The sequence below is a fragment of the Heloderma suspectum genome, chromosome 4, assembly GCF_057233095.1.
Source record: "Heloderma suspectum isolate Gila_16-S chromosome 4, 16-S_ref, whole genome shotgun sequence".
In the NCBI taxonomy this organism is placed as follows: domain Eukaryota; kingdom Metazoa; phylum Chordata; class Lepidosauria; order Squamata; family Helodermatidae; genus Heloderma; species Heloderma suspectum.
The window spans coordinates 59,476,077-59,490,608 of NC_139461.1; the positions used below are offsets into that span (position 1 = coordinate 59,476,077).

The following is a 14,532-nucleotide window of genomic DNA, read 5'->3' on the forward strand; positions in this document are numbered from 1 at the left end:
AAATATTCTAAATAAATACTCCAGTTTGTATGGGAGAGTTTGGAGTAGCTGCTCAATTGTGGTCTGCTTGCATTAGTTTAAGGTGCAAGTTCTCTTACTGTCCGGATTTTTTTTTATAGTGACTGTTTGCTTTTGTTGTTCCATCTTTCCTTTTCACATTCAAATTTGTCCAGGGTCTTAGATGGATAAAAGTCTAAATCATGGCCACAGTGGAAATGAGAGGCAGTAGAATATCTGCTCCAGATGGTAAATTCCATCTTTGTTTTATTCCTTTGAGGTGTCTTTATTCTTCCCCAACCATCCCCATCCATGAAGTCCCACCTTGTATTTAGGATAAATGTATATGTCAAAAAAGGTGTCTATTGTGGCCAGTCAGTCTTTTGTCAAGCACTGTGGTAGCCTCTGTCTGTCAAGTAACTGAAATCAAAGTAGAGATCACAAGGAAATATGAATTTTAATACAATCAAATTGTAATATATTAGTTTTCTACATACAAGAAGGAATTTTCCCTTCTACAAATGCAGTAATTGTTTCATCATCTATTTCTTTGGAAAAAAAACACTTAGCTTCTTCTACAAGAAGAGGAAAAAATGTAGTCATTATGAGACAGGTTGTTATCAGCAAATATTTAAGGCTAATTTGTTCCATCCTGACAACTTAGAAAGAATATTTCTAGGTTTTACAACTAGAATGAATCAAATGTATTGAATAAAGTGGTAAATGGCTGCATGTCTGGACCCACCACAACTAAAGTGGCAGAGCTTGATCTTAAAGTGAACAATGTTGTACAGATCTTTTATTCTGATTAAAGTTAGGAAATTAAAGGGAAGCATGGCCAATAAATCTACTTGCCTTAAAGGACAAACAAGCAAATTGTACTGGGTAAGCTTACCTTTTAAAAACAACAACAACACAGTGATATACAAAAATAATTGCATAGTAACATTTCAAGCACAAAGTCACCATAGATAGTTACAAAGGCCTTTAAATGTGCTAAAGCATGCTGCTATTCAAGACAGCCAATCTGCATATGTTAATGTAAACTGGAGGGAAAGTAGTCAGTGTCCTTGCTTAAAAAGAGTCACAAGGTTAAGAACAGCTAACTAAAGGTACTTGTTATAAAATATTTTTGTGCAGCAGGTGTAACAGTCTAAGAAAGTAATCCAAAAATGCCCAGGATCCTCATATTACAGCAGAGAAAGTTTGTTCAACATATTAAATGAGGCACTAGTCGCATGGATTTTAGAAACGTTCAAAATCAAAACATTTCAGTCCATCTAGGGATGACTTGCGATGTAATTCTTATTTCAGAAATCTTAGAGAAATAAGTCTTCAGAAGGTGGTGCATAAGAAAATCCAATGAATGCATCATCTGCTTCCAGCACACTAGCATTTACAATATTATAGTCAGAAGAAATGCAAACTGAATAGGGTACCATCTCTTCTGTAAATGCTGTGTCAAAGTTCCTGATGTCATCTGGGCCAGACTACGAAATAAAACATACATACATCATTATAAGAAAGAGGTCTTTATTTCTAATTCCTGTGACTCATACTTCAGTTCATACAGGGAAGTTCTATTAATGCGTCAACAAAACAATTTAGCATATATAACCATTATGATTACTACTTTATTTAAAGATCCATATGAGTCTATTTTGTCCTTTTTAGATACTTTTCCTCCTTGATCTCATGATGGATTTTTTTCATGCCTTTCTTCCAACACAATCTTTGAATTGCACTTATTGTTACTATTTTTAACAGCTTAACTGTGACAACTTCTTGGATGAGTTCTTATATTTCAGTTTAGTAAGGTAGTATGAATACTGTACTTACCACATTAGGATTAAATGGCGGTGCGATCTCTTTTTGAAGGAGGTCAGTCCAGCTGATAGATTCAAAGAAGGGATGCCTTTGAATTTCAAGCTGAAAGAGAAGATAAAGATACAGTTGTCATTTCACACATGCTTCATATGCTTATCATATAAATATAAGAAAGCTGCCCTTCAGTGTCCGCAAAATAAATCTTTGTAATATGTTAGTGTAATATACTCAGACTTAGTTCAGAAGGCAAAATTCATAGAGGAGCTCAAATACATTTGTCTAACTTTTTGGCATTTCACAGGTTTTAATTTGTGCTATAATACTTAAATAAAAAAGGGATTGCCACAGTCTAGACAGGAAAAGCTTGGAAAGGTTAGTAAATTCATTCTGTTTCCTAGCAATATTCTAATGAAACCCATGTTCCAAGAAATGTTTAAAAGTATCTATATGTACATTCTATGGAGTTACCAAATGCTAATAAGTATTTTGCTCATCTGTGCATAGACATATTGCAGTATTATTCTTTGAAGTGATTGTGATAGAACACTGCCGTGTGTCCTATTGGGTTTACATTTATTTTTATAAGACGTTGCAAATTTGTATTACCACTATGACCCCACCCCACCTGCTTTCCCTGGCCAATAATCCCAAAGAACGAAACCTGAGGACAGATTAGGGGTAGGATGGATATAAGTACTGCGGAAGTGAGTGGTTCTAAATAATCAGCTTGGTATCTCTTCTTGCTTTCATAAACTGTAGCCATTTGTTTTTCTCCACCCTGCAATAATAGGATTATTTTAACTACTTAAGCAGAGAATTTAGGAAGGCGGGAAGGAGAAGCAACTCATAGCCAGCAGTTGGAGGAAGTTAAGTGGCCCAGAGCTTTTGGAGTAAGAACAAAAGAAGATCCATGCTGGATCAGACCAAAGGTCCATATAGTCCAGCATTCTATTCACAGAAGTAGCTAATTACTTAAACAAAGAGGATGAGTTTGTAGTATAAACAGTTGGGTGAGGGGCAGCAGACTGAAAAAGCTACAAAAAGTATTAATATTAGATGATGCAGCCACTGCTTGATCAACACATTATAGTTGGTTTGAGAATTCAACCTAAAAGCTGTCAGGCAATCAACAGTGTATTGGCTAAGAATACTGTATTGAATTAGGACATCCCTAGTTCAAATGTTGCATCTATCATGAATTCATAGGTAGCCTTAATCTCCCTGTTTCAGCTCACCATGTGCAATGTGGGGATAATACTGACCTACCATATATGGTTATAAGGACACCTAAATATGTATGTGAATTTATTTGAACACTATAAAGGCTCTGTATAAAAGCAAAGTATAATTATTATATCAATAATGGACTAAACTGCCTTTTGTAGCCACCTACGGCTATAAATGCTACAATCTAAGTTAGCTCTGCTTGTGTCATTGAAATTAATAGGGCTTGGGTAAGTCATGACAAATCTCTGTCCCACTTATTTCAATGGGACTTAAGAACAAATACATTTTTCTGGATATGAGCTTTCACTGGTGCATGTTTTGATTTTCCACTTCATGCAAAAGCAATTTTCTCTGGATCAACACACCTGCAATTTCAGCCACATTAGTTACCCCCTTAATTGAAAAGCATTACCATATATTGTATCAACCAAGCTTAAGAAATAACCCGTGTTAGGAAATAAATTCTGTTCAAAGCTATTTTGTTTGCTAGAAGGAACTGCAGCAGCCACATTCAAATGATTAAAATCCATACTTGGGAAATACCTTTAGTAGGAGATCAGCCATTGCTTCTCTCCCCTAGAATGCGTTGCTAGGCATAATCTGATACCTGCAACACTTACCAATGACTCATTCATTCAGTCTGAAAATCTCCATTTAGGAAATGGGTTTAAAACTGCAGAACTCATGGCTATAACATCTGGCCTAATGTTTGGACTTTCCTATTTCTTCCCCCATCCCCTGCATTTTGTGCCACCTAGACTGATGAAGAGTTCTGGAGAACCAGAAAGCATACTTTTGAGGCATTTGAGTTGGTCTTAATAAAGGTATAACCCAACTATGGATTTTTGATTTTTTTCAAATGATTAAACATTTCATATCAAGCAGTTGCCATGCAATTGATAATTTTGAAAGACACGCATATTTAGAATTCTTATCTGGTGGTGTTATAGCCCTAAGCTTTTATTTATTTACTACTTGGTTTCACTTCAGAGACATTACATACAAAGTCTTCTTTAGCTCCAAGTCTGTTTTGCCTCTCTTTCTCCAAAAGTTCTTCCAGAATAGACCAAGCTGTAAGACTGATGCCTGGCCTTAAATGTAGGGGTTTATGAAGAATGTTTTCATACATCTCAGCGACATCACGACAGTAAAAAGGAGGCTAGAAAAGGGGAAAAAGATACACAATTAGAAAGCTAAATTAAGACAGGAGACTTTTGAAAAATGTAGAATAAAGGCATAATTTTGAATGATTACCCATGCTAAATTAGAGGGAGTTCACCTCAGAGATCATGAGGGAGACCAGCTAAGAGAGCAGCAAGTTCATGTCATAAGGGCACAAGAGCTTTTTTTGTAATGACTGGAGCACTACTTCAGCATTCTCTTCTCTTGGATACTCACTGAAGTGAATCCTTTACACAGCGCTGCCAGACCTTCTTAATGGTTGGGATTAAGCAAATATAGGGGATTTAAATTAAATACAGTATTTTTTTACTGATTTGCACTGGATTACAGTTTTAGATTTGCTATTCACCCTAAGTCCTAGAGAAGCTAGACTAGAAATTTAACCAAAAAAATGAGTTTTTTGAAGGCTATTTGCTATATCGTGGAATAAATATGAGCCCCCGCCGTAACATTTACCTCCAAGAGGCACACTCTGGGACACATTTTGGTTTTACGAAAGCAACCCCAACTGGAATGATCTGAAATGCAAAATAATCAAGCAGTTGTTCCAACCCTCATGATCGTGGGAGGAGAACAGCTTTTTTTTCCATTTGGCAATATTTGCTTTTTATATAGAGGTTTTCAGTGACACTCTTACATCAGCTCTTACTGCATGTCAGCAAGCTCTCTCATTGTCCAACAACTAAAAACAAAAATTGCTTGTGGCATGATTAAGGAGTCTCTTAAACAATATAATTGTGTGCCCTTTTGTGCGGTAAGGAAAGCATCTTGTAAGTGAGAGAAAAAAGAAGGGGAAAGGGGAAAAATAATGCCTAAATGCTGAAAAATATACATTTCGGCACTTGTATTACAAAAGTCTAGACTAAATTCCTTTTACCCTTTTAACAACGAGAAATATAGCGGCAAATGAAAAACATATTGCTATTATCCTGGACACTCATATTGTCAGTCTTTTCTAGATGATTCCATTCTATTTAGCAATGAATAGCATCATTGCCACTTCAGTTGTCAGTTCCATTTGTGCTTGGTGACATAATCTGTTTCCACTAGAAATCCAAGAAATTAACAACAGAACACCAGAATCAACACAAGCCAAAACCACGAGACCAGCTGAAAATGAAGTAATCCATTCACAAATACGAATCTTGATGTTAAGATATGTTCTTATACTGTGAATAAGAACAGACCAAGGGTCCCTCTAGTCCAGCAACCTGTTTCTAGCTGCGGCAGCCCACAAAGGGTGTGAAGGCAACAGCTTTTCTGTGTTGTTTGCCACCTAGCAACCAGTATTCAGACATATCGATTTAGGTATGTAGTATGAAAAAAATTCAGTACCTACCAGACCATATAACATTTCATACAAAACAGCGCCAAGGCACCACCAGTCTACTGTGTTATCATAGGGTTGCTTTCTGATCACTTCTGGAGCCAGGTACTGTAGGAGGAAAACATGTTTGAGCAGTCACTCAGAGATACATCTGGCTCCTCTTGCCAAATATTGGATGGAAGATAGCGTTTATTTATCTGAGTAAATATTGCAGAGGAGATTGCAACATAAAAATGCATTGGGAACTATCTTGTAATATTGAGATTACCTAATAATATTAGAATAAATATTTTGTGCACCCATTGACTTAGCTTGGTTTTTTCTCTTCTAAGAAAAAGAGTCCACAGCTTCCCTAGGCAGCTTGGTCTATTGTTAACCCAGTCTCATCATTGGTAGGATTTTCCTGATGCATCTGTTTTCTTGCAATGTATACACTTTAGGTATTACTTCCAAGTCTATCCATGCACGGCTCATATGTGCACTAGCATTTTTTTCCCTTACAGAGTTTGCTTCAGCAGCAACAGCATCACTCCCCCCCCCCCCCGTATCTTTCTAAATACAGGAAAATATAATTTCTACAATGGCACTGACCCTATGCTAAAGCATCACATTCTGCTCCTGACAGCAGGCTAGAGTTTGCTTTTCAGTAAAAAAAAGTGTCCATAGAAAGTAACATGTAGTTTGGCTTTGCACTGGTATAGTCGCACCAATTTTCACAATCTGTCTGTGAACTCTCCCGCAACCCCAGCCCTGCAAACATAGAAATATTTCCTGCAAAATGTAAGAAAGCCACTATTAATAACTTACCTCTGGTGTTCCACAAAATGTTGCTGTGGTGTCTGACGTAGCAATTCCTTCTTTACAAAGCCCAAAATCCGTTAAGACAACATGTCCCTGCATTGAAAATAGACATTCTACTGTAAAACAATGCAGAGTGTTGGTGATCATGTTACTTGAAAGAATTCTGGGGCAACAAGAAGAGAAATTTAAAGCCTACCAGCGAATCTAGAAGAATGTTTTCTGGTTTCAAATCTCTGGTCGCGAAAAAGAAAAAAGTAGTTCAGAATAAGTCAGTAAAATGTCTAGCAATAAACAGCCACTCTCTTGAGTAATATCTTTTAAAAAGAAATCAGTCCTCATGTAAACCAACAAACTATGTTTTGCAAGCATTAGAAACACATAAAGTTAGATCCAGTTTTACACTGGATCAACTGCGCTGCTGGAAGTGGACTTCACCACCCCCTCTTTCCCACGGCAGCCCCTCCAACCCCCTGAAAATGTTACACAGAGAGTCAGGAGACCCTGCTGAATGGGATGAGCTGTGGTGTGGGGCAAGAGGGATCTCCAAAGTTCAGGCGGAGTGACCTTCTGCAAATGGAATCTTTCTGCAAGTGGAATCTTTCCTTTCACAGAAGGCCCTTCCTCTTGGGGAAGGCAAATCTTGGATCCAACCCATTAATAATACAAAATACTTACATTCAATTCTGTGGTCACTTATTTTCACCTTTAATAAATGCAAGTAATTTAACACATTACCTGTATACAATTTTTATGGAGTGTAGGTAGCCCAGTGCACTGGCTATTTCAGCAGCATAAAACCTGGCTCTGTGTTCAGGAAAGGAACGTTCTTTTTGCAAATGAAAGAACAGCTGTAAATATACACAATATGTGTTAAAAGAATGTGGCATTTTAAAAAAATGATGGTGTCATTCTTAGCGATAGATTAACACAATCTGCAATTTCCCTATGAACAACTATCAAAACAGTGAAAATAGATTATTTCTGTGCATAATTATTCACATCCTTCCTTTAACCATTTCCTTATTTTGTCACATCTGTAGCTCCAGCATGCCTGGCCTACATTTGGTAAATGAACTAAATCTATGTGTCAAGAAGGGTGTTGGGCTAATATAAATTATTACTGTGAGGGCTGAAGCCGATTGCTCCATATGCTGGGAATCTAACCTCTCATCCTCCATTGCAGAAGACAGTAATTGCCACAAGGCTAGCAGCAGAGTGGCTAATGAATCTAGATATGCAACAAGATAACTGTTCCAAATTAAGTTGCCACAATTACTTATTGCGGCTTCTCTCTGAAGATGACCAAAACTAGTGGTATGTCAGTTTTAATAGGCACTATTCTGCCAAAAGACAAAGACCACAAAATATACCTACCTCTCCTCCATTAACAAAATCCAGAACAAAGTAAAGCTTCTCTGTAGTTTGGAATGAATAATGCAATCCAACTAAAAATGGATGTTTCACATTTTTCAACAGCACATTACGTTCAGCCATAATATGTTTTTGCTGAAAGGAAGTGAAAGGTCAATAAGTAAATAGGAACAATTTTGTAATTGGGGGAAAAATAAAATATCTGTTTCCTTTCACCTCTTTCCTGTTGAGAACAATTTTTTTCTGCAACACTTTAACAGCATAGAATTTCCCATCCAGTTTTCGTTTTGCAAGAAGAACCTGAAGTAGAATTTGTATATTAAGTCAAAGACTGTTCTCGTATTAAAACGTTAAAAGTAGAGGAATAGTATATTTTACCATTATATTTTGACCTGACGCTTTAGGCTTAGATATACATAGGAAGCAGTGTATATACACTAGGTCAGACTGTTTATCTAGTTCAGTATTGTCTGCCTTTTCTGGTAGCAGCTCTCCAGGGTCTTTCACATCACTTGATATCCAATCCTTTTTTAACTGGAGATGCCAGGGATTGAAGCTGGGACCTTGTGCATGATCATCCTGCCTGATCATCACCAAGATCTTCTGGAGAGGCACTCCTGCTGGTCCTACATGAGTCGGAGAGCCGCTTACCAGGAGTAGGGCTTTTAGTGTGACTGCTCCCATCCTATGGAATGCCCTTCCCACGCTGGTCAGGCATACACTTATAGTAACTTTGTTTTCTGCATTTGTTGAAGACTTATCTTTTTTAGAAAGCATTTCCTGACTGATGAGTACATTTCAGCCATTGTTTTCTTGATGTATTTGTTTTTACTGCAATTATTTGTATTTGGTTTTTAACTTGTTGTACACTACTCCAAAATCTGTTGATTTGGAGCAGTTTATAATTCATATAATAAATAATAAAATACAAAACATGTGCTCTACCATTGAGCTATGGTTTCTCCCCTCACGTCATCAGCAAAAGAGGATTTCCCCAAACTATGGAACCAAAAGAAGCTCAAATGGAACAGTATGACAAAAGAATATATAAACAATAGAATTAAGCCTACCTTGCCAAAGCTGCCCTTCCCAATAACTTTCAGGAAGTCAAAGTCTGTTGGTTTAGCACTACAAGGGATTCAGGACAAAAGGGGGTCATTTAAGGTAGTCAAGATAGTAAATACAATGACTGGGTTCACCCAACACGATAACCCACACTCAAGAGTTGAATATGGGCTACACATGGGTTGAAATGTGGGTTATTATGTTGTCTGAACCCAGCCACAATAACAAACCATGGTTTGTTAACGATGAACAATCCACAGTTCACAATCCAAAACAAACTATGTATTCTTTTCAGGGGTTGTTTGTGGTTAACAAATCATGGTTTGTTAGTGTGGCTGGATTCAGATAACATGGTAACTCACGGTTCAACAACAACCCATACTCAATCCTTGACTGTGGGTTATCATGTTGTCTGAACCCAGCCAGAAGCTATTATATTATTCAGCAGCCCAATGGCAGGCATGCCACATATTAGTCTCCCCCGCCCATTTCTCTTTGTAATGACAATCCCTTCTATATTCTCTGTGCTTTCTCTACAGTTCAAATTTGACAATCAAGTACCTGCTCCTTTTCAGCCCCTCTGGGTACCAACCGTTCTACACAGCAAGTTGGATCCAGATTCGTGCTGGATTGACTGTGCTGACAGAAGTGGAGTTCCCTGACCCCTCCTTCTCATGGCAGCCTCTTCAGCCCCCTGAAATTGCTACACAGAGTCAGGAGACCCTGCTGAATGGAGTGCGCTGTGATGTGGTGTGAAGGAGGATCCCTAAAAATCAGGTGAAGGGACCTTCCGAGAGCAGAACCTTTCATCTTTCGGAAGGCAGCTCCTGAATCCAGCCCTGCATTTCCAGTTTTATGCATGTGCTTCTTCACTGTTCTTTACACCTGTGTTGCTCTAGATTTGTTTCACCAACTTTTCAGAAGTTCATCTTTCTTACAGTTTTCATTAAGCTCACAAAACATACAGGAAAAGATTTACTTGATACCAAATTACAAACAGTTCCTCCTTCTTCAAGCTGCTCAAAATGGCAAATATATGCATGGAGCTGTTTAATTTTTTCCTGGTTAACAATATCAGTGCAAAGTTTGGTTTATATTTAACTAAAACCTACTGAGGATTTCCAGATGGCCCCAGGTTGATATTCTGTGAGGTAGAGTTTAGCTGTTGAAAGCAAGAGGAAGACAAAAACAAAATTCACATCTAAGTTTATATATTAGTATGTATTAGAAAAAACATGTATTCCTAACATTTAGATAACTCCTCCCCACCCCCGACTATCCAGACCATGGATTAAAAAAGAAAGACTGTCCTCTTGTAACCTGATCTTTGAAAGGAGCAAAGGTTAATTAGTGTAATTCCAGTCTGTTCCTGACACTGGTGGTGAACACTCAAAAGTGTAAATTGCTCGTTTTTCAACTTTGTTTCTCAGACAGTTCTCTATTTTTGGGAGCAAAGTCTATGTCCTCCACATACCTTAGTATGCTGACCAGAGAAAAATTCAGCTTGTTTTGACAAGAAGCTATGAGACTGACAAAGGAAATGCAGAGATAAAAAGCAAGCATAGATAAGGAATTTCGATGTGACTACACCAAATACTACCTATATGTTTAAATGTGTTGTGCATAACTATAGCTTTGCCCACCTCAATACAGATCCCATTTTGTTTTAGGAAATTTGTTCGATTTCTAATTGATCTACCTTATATAGTCAACCAGCTGGCTGATATGGAACTATCAAGATGACTTCAGCAAATATAGTCAAGAAAGCTCTTTGTGTTTTGGTTTAATTTTGTTTTGATATGCTAAGATAACATCCAGATTAAGATACCGAAATGCTGATGTAAGAAAGGAAAGGGAAATAAAACAGAAATAAGGGTGCAGTTTGAACCGTATCCATTCCCTTTAAACAGGACTATTCCAGAGTACACCTAGCAACCACACCATGGATTCATTGTAACATGTGAACTACACTATATACATAGGGATAGGTGAATGAAGGTAAATGAGATTATTAGATTGAATAGAACTTTGCATACTGGAACAACTAGCCAACTTGAGCACCATTTCCTGGAAGAAAGGCGGAGTACAAAAATTTAAATAATGCTACATAAATTATGAAGAAATGTATACAAGGCTTCAAGATACATATTGAGAAAGTTGTCTTTAAGCATTTTCTTAGAAAGTTGAGATGAATCTCGGAATCATTTCTGACAAAAGGAATTCTGACCCAGAAGTACTTGGTAGAGAGACTAACAACAAGGATCTGAGCTTTTCCACCTGGCTTGTCCCATCCTCACACCCCTAGATGGAGATAGCCTTGAAGATAGTGCTGAAGGAGAGCCTGGTGGAGAGAGACTGAAATTGTGAGTGGTTGTGGGGACTGAAAGAGGAGTGGAAATCTTAACCTTCCCAGGGGAGAGATGGGGAAGGGACTGTGATGATGGTGGGAGCTGGGAGGAAGGCTGCCTGTCACAGGTGAGAGACATGGCTGTTAACCAATGTGCGTAGAGCCAAGTTAATTGTGGAGAACCCTATGTTGCCTCTGTGGAATGATCATTCTATTTGGCCATATCAATAGTGTATTTTTTCTGTGTTAGGCTTTATTCACTCCCCTGTTTTAGTTTTAAACTGTTGGATTAGGTCAGTTTATTTGTATGGTTTTATACAAAGTTGAATGAAAATATAATTTATATTATTGACACTACAGCCCCATTTCCAGGTAGCAGCGGTAAATTGTGAGTTAATTAATTAACTCATGATTTGCCATAGCGCAGGCTGCCATTATTTTGAATAAGCAATCTCTCATAGGCATCTGAACCCAGACAGTTTGGCTAATCGTGCGTTAAACAACCCAAAGTTACTACTACTTCTAACAACTAATTGTAGTGTCCAGGTTCAGACATCATGGAGCAACTTCTGATTGGGCTTGTCAGAGGTTGCATATTTAAAGAGACAGCAGCATGTGCAAGTTGATTAGTTGATTCATTAACACACAATTTACCACTGTTACATGCAGACTACGTCTATGAGAACTGGTAATTGCTCCTATGTTTTTTGTTTTTGAATTGCTATATTTATCGCTGCTCATTTGATATGTTGTGAGCCGCTTTGGGCACAATCTCATGGAAAAACAGCATACAAGTAAACAAGCAAGCTGCCTATTTTTGCAAAGAAACTCTGCTCATGCAAGTACTCTACTCATATAGGACCATCACGTCATAGCAACTACCACAGAGAAAACTACAGTTCTCAGGGCAGGTACTCGGCATTTTTGGTATATGGCAGGGCTAGCCTGCCCTCAGTTTTCTGATGTTCCTACAAGTGCTGGGGTTGCATGAAGCCATCATTTAAATTTTCCACAATGACCCGAAGTGATGCCATTTTTGTCGTGTTCTGTAGCATTATAGGAAGTTTGAATGGTGACTCCAAGCCATGTCCATGCTCATTGGAGTGCTGGTGCTTCTGCCACCACCCAATACTGGTTAAGCCTGCCAGGGTTCATGGGCCCCCCACTAACATAGGAAGGGGCCCAGAGGGCACTATGCTAAAGTTTCGCCTCAAAACTGGGACCTGCCCTGGAGGTTTCTCTTTGCAACTTGTAATTTTTCAGTTTATGGAAGAAGAGGCACAATCTCACATACACTTGCTGCCCTGATGTCATACTGCTTATGCAAATGGACCACTTATGTAAGCAGAGAGGTTTTTGTGGAGGCAGCTTAAAACTCCAAGACTATTACAGCTGGGGAAGTAAGTGAGGCAATGCTTCACTACAATGAAGCACTGAATGCACTAAAATGAATACACTGTAGTGAAAAACAGGCACTCAGGTGATGCAGGGGAGAATCCTTCTAGTAGAATCCTTCTAGTAGAGGATGCTGCTAAGTTGGTTACCTTTTGATTGTTCCTTTCATCCTCATCTTCAGATGGATCATACTGGTGCTTTGGATTATCCATCTGAAGAAATGATCTGACATCTGGGCTAAGAAAGATAGTTAAACCCATCCATTATAAATAATGGATTATTAAATCTCTTCTACGTTCACTATAAATACTTTCAGACACAAACATTTCCATAACTATTTTATTTGTAAATGTAGGCACTCAGGGTGACATATATATGCAGAAGGAAAACCAAAGCAGACACAATTATCATGATTAATAAGATGGAAACTGAATCAAAACTAGGGGTTATTCAGTTAGGCTATTTCAGAATTGGTTAATTAGAACCAGGTTTCCACTTCCACCTCTAGAGTGAATACTAATTGGATAACTTGTGAACAGCACCAGGAGGAAGCCATTTCCTTTCTAACACGTTCAGCATTAATGTCATTTTTAGAATAATTTGTAAGCATATATAATCAAACTAAAACAGCATGGGCACAGTTGCACAAGACTAAATGAAAGCAGCAGAACCCACAGCAACAAATACAGCTCCACAGCCATTAACCAGTAGCAAAAACCTTTCAAAAAGCCACATTTTAACAAGCCACAGGAAAGCTGGCAGTGAAAGCACAACGTGTCTCTACTGGCTAGGCATTTCACAGAGTGGATGCCACTGTGGGGTAGCTACAGCCCTGAGTCTGTACAAATTCTCACATCTCTTGTCAATGGAACATGAAGTAATGCCTTCCCTATTAATCTTAGGACATAGGGAGATACATATGGAAAGGGGTACTCCATGAGATATGCTGGCTCCTGACTTTGCAGTGCTTTAAAGGATGATGCTAGCACTTTAAACTGGGCTGAAAGGAAGGCCATAGAGTTGAGCCAGAATTGGAACAACATGCACCCAGTAACCCAGCTTTGTCAAGAGAGTCACAGCATTCTGCACTAGCTGAAGCTTCCAAATGGTCCTGAAAAGCGCCATGAACAGCACGTTGCAATAGTTAATTCAAGAGGATACCAAAATGCTGATCACCAAGGGCAGATCCTTGGCTGAAAGAGAAGTGTTTACAGCAGGGTTACAACCTTAAGCTAGTGAAAATGAACCCTGGCCACTGTTGCTTCCTGGGGATCCAACAGCAACGCAGGATCCAAGAGACCCTGAAGCTATAAAGCTTATCCTTTAGGGAGAATCCATCCAGGTCAGGCAAAATGGACAATCCTCCAGCCCTAGTTTCACCTTTCAAAACCTCTGTCTTATCTGGATTAATCTGTTAACACGAATCCAGCCTTTAATAGTACTCAGTTCCAGACATTCATTTAGACATTGAATCACACTTTCTAGATTTTATGAAAATTAAAACTAGAGCTGAGTCTCAGAGCACTATTTCAATCTAAGCTGCCCAACAATTCCTCCCAGCAGTTGCATATGGATGTCAAAAAACATCATGAACAAGATGCAAACTTGTAGTGTGTCCTGCAGGTTAGCTCTCATGATACAGAGGAGATAATGACTGGTTGGAGAAGAGCAGAAGTGATACTAAGCAGTGTCTCCAACTCGCATCCTTCACAGGCTGTCCAGAAGGATTTGGTGACATATTGTATCTAATACCGCATACAAGTCCAGAAGAATGAGCCAAGTCACACTCCCTCTTGTCCATCTCTAGCGCAAAGCAGTCAACCAGAGCCGAAAGACTGGTTGTCCCAAATTCTGTGCTGAACTCAGATTGGAATTCGTCGAGTGGTGTCCCGTCCCCCCCCATCATCACCTGCTCAAAAAAGGCAGGTCAGCCATGTTCATGGAAGGCTTTTTCAAAAGGGGATGAATCACTGCTTCCTTTAAAGGTATCAAG

General features: G+C 38.6%; 1 protein-coding gene across 18 annotated transcripts in view; it reads right to left on the bottom strand.

Annotated features, from left to right (window-relative positions):
* Nucleotides 1-435: 435 nt before the first annotated feature.
* SGK3 (serum/glucocorticoid regulated kinase family member 3) overlaps nt 436-14,532 on the bottom strand; it is a 78,237-nt gene continuing 64,140 nt past the window's right edge. For all 18 annotated transcript variants that reach the window (XM_084849379.1, XM_084849371.1, XM_084849380.1 and 15 more), the window contains 12 exons: nt 12,689-12,776; nt 9,910-9,959; nt 8,803-8,860; nt 7,949-8,032; nt 7,736-7,867; nt 7,097-7,209; nt 6,558-6,594; nt 6,368-6,454; nt 5,573-5,668; nt 4,055-4,210; nt 1,837-1,926; nt 436-1,487 (listed from right to left, as the gene is read on the bottom strand). In XM_084849379.1, coding sequence (XP_084705505.1) covers nt 1,317-1,487; nt 1,837-1,926; nt 4,055-4,210; nt 5,573-5,668; nt 6,368-6,454; nt 6,558-6,594; nt 7,097-7,209; nt 7,736-7,867; nt 7,949-8,032; nt 8,803-8,860; nt 9,910-9,959; nt 12,689-12,776 — 1,162 coding nt within the window. In that variant the 3' untranslated portion in view covers nt 436-1,316. The remainder of the gene's footprint in view (nt 1,488-1,836; nt 1,927-4,054; nt 4,211-5,572; nt 5,669-6,367; nt 6,455-6,557; nt 6,595-7,096; nt 7,210-7,735; nt 7,868-7,948; nt 8,033-8,802; nt 8,861-9,909; nt 9,960-12,688; nt 12,777-14,532) is intronic.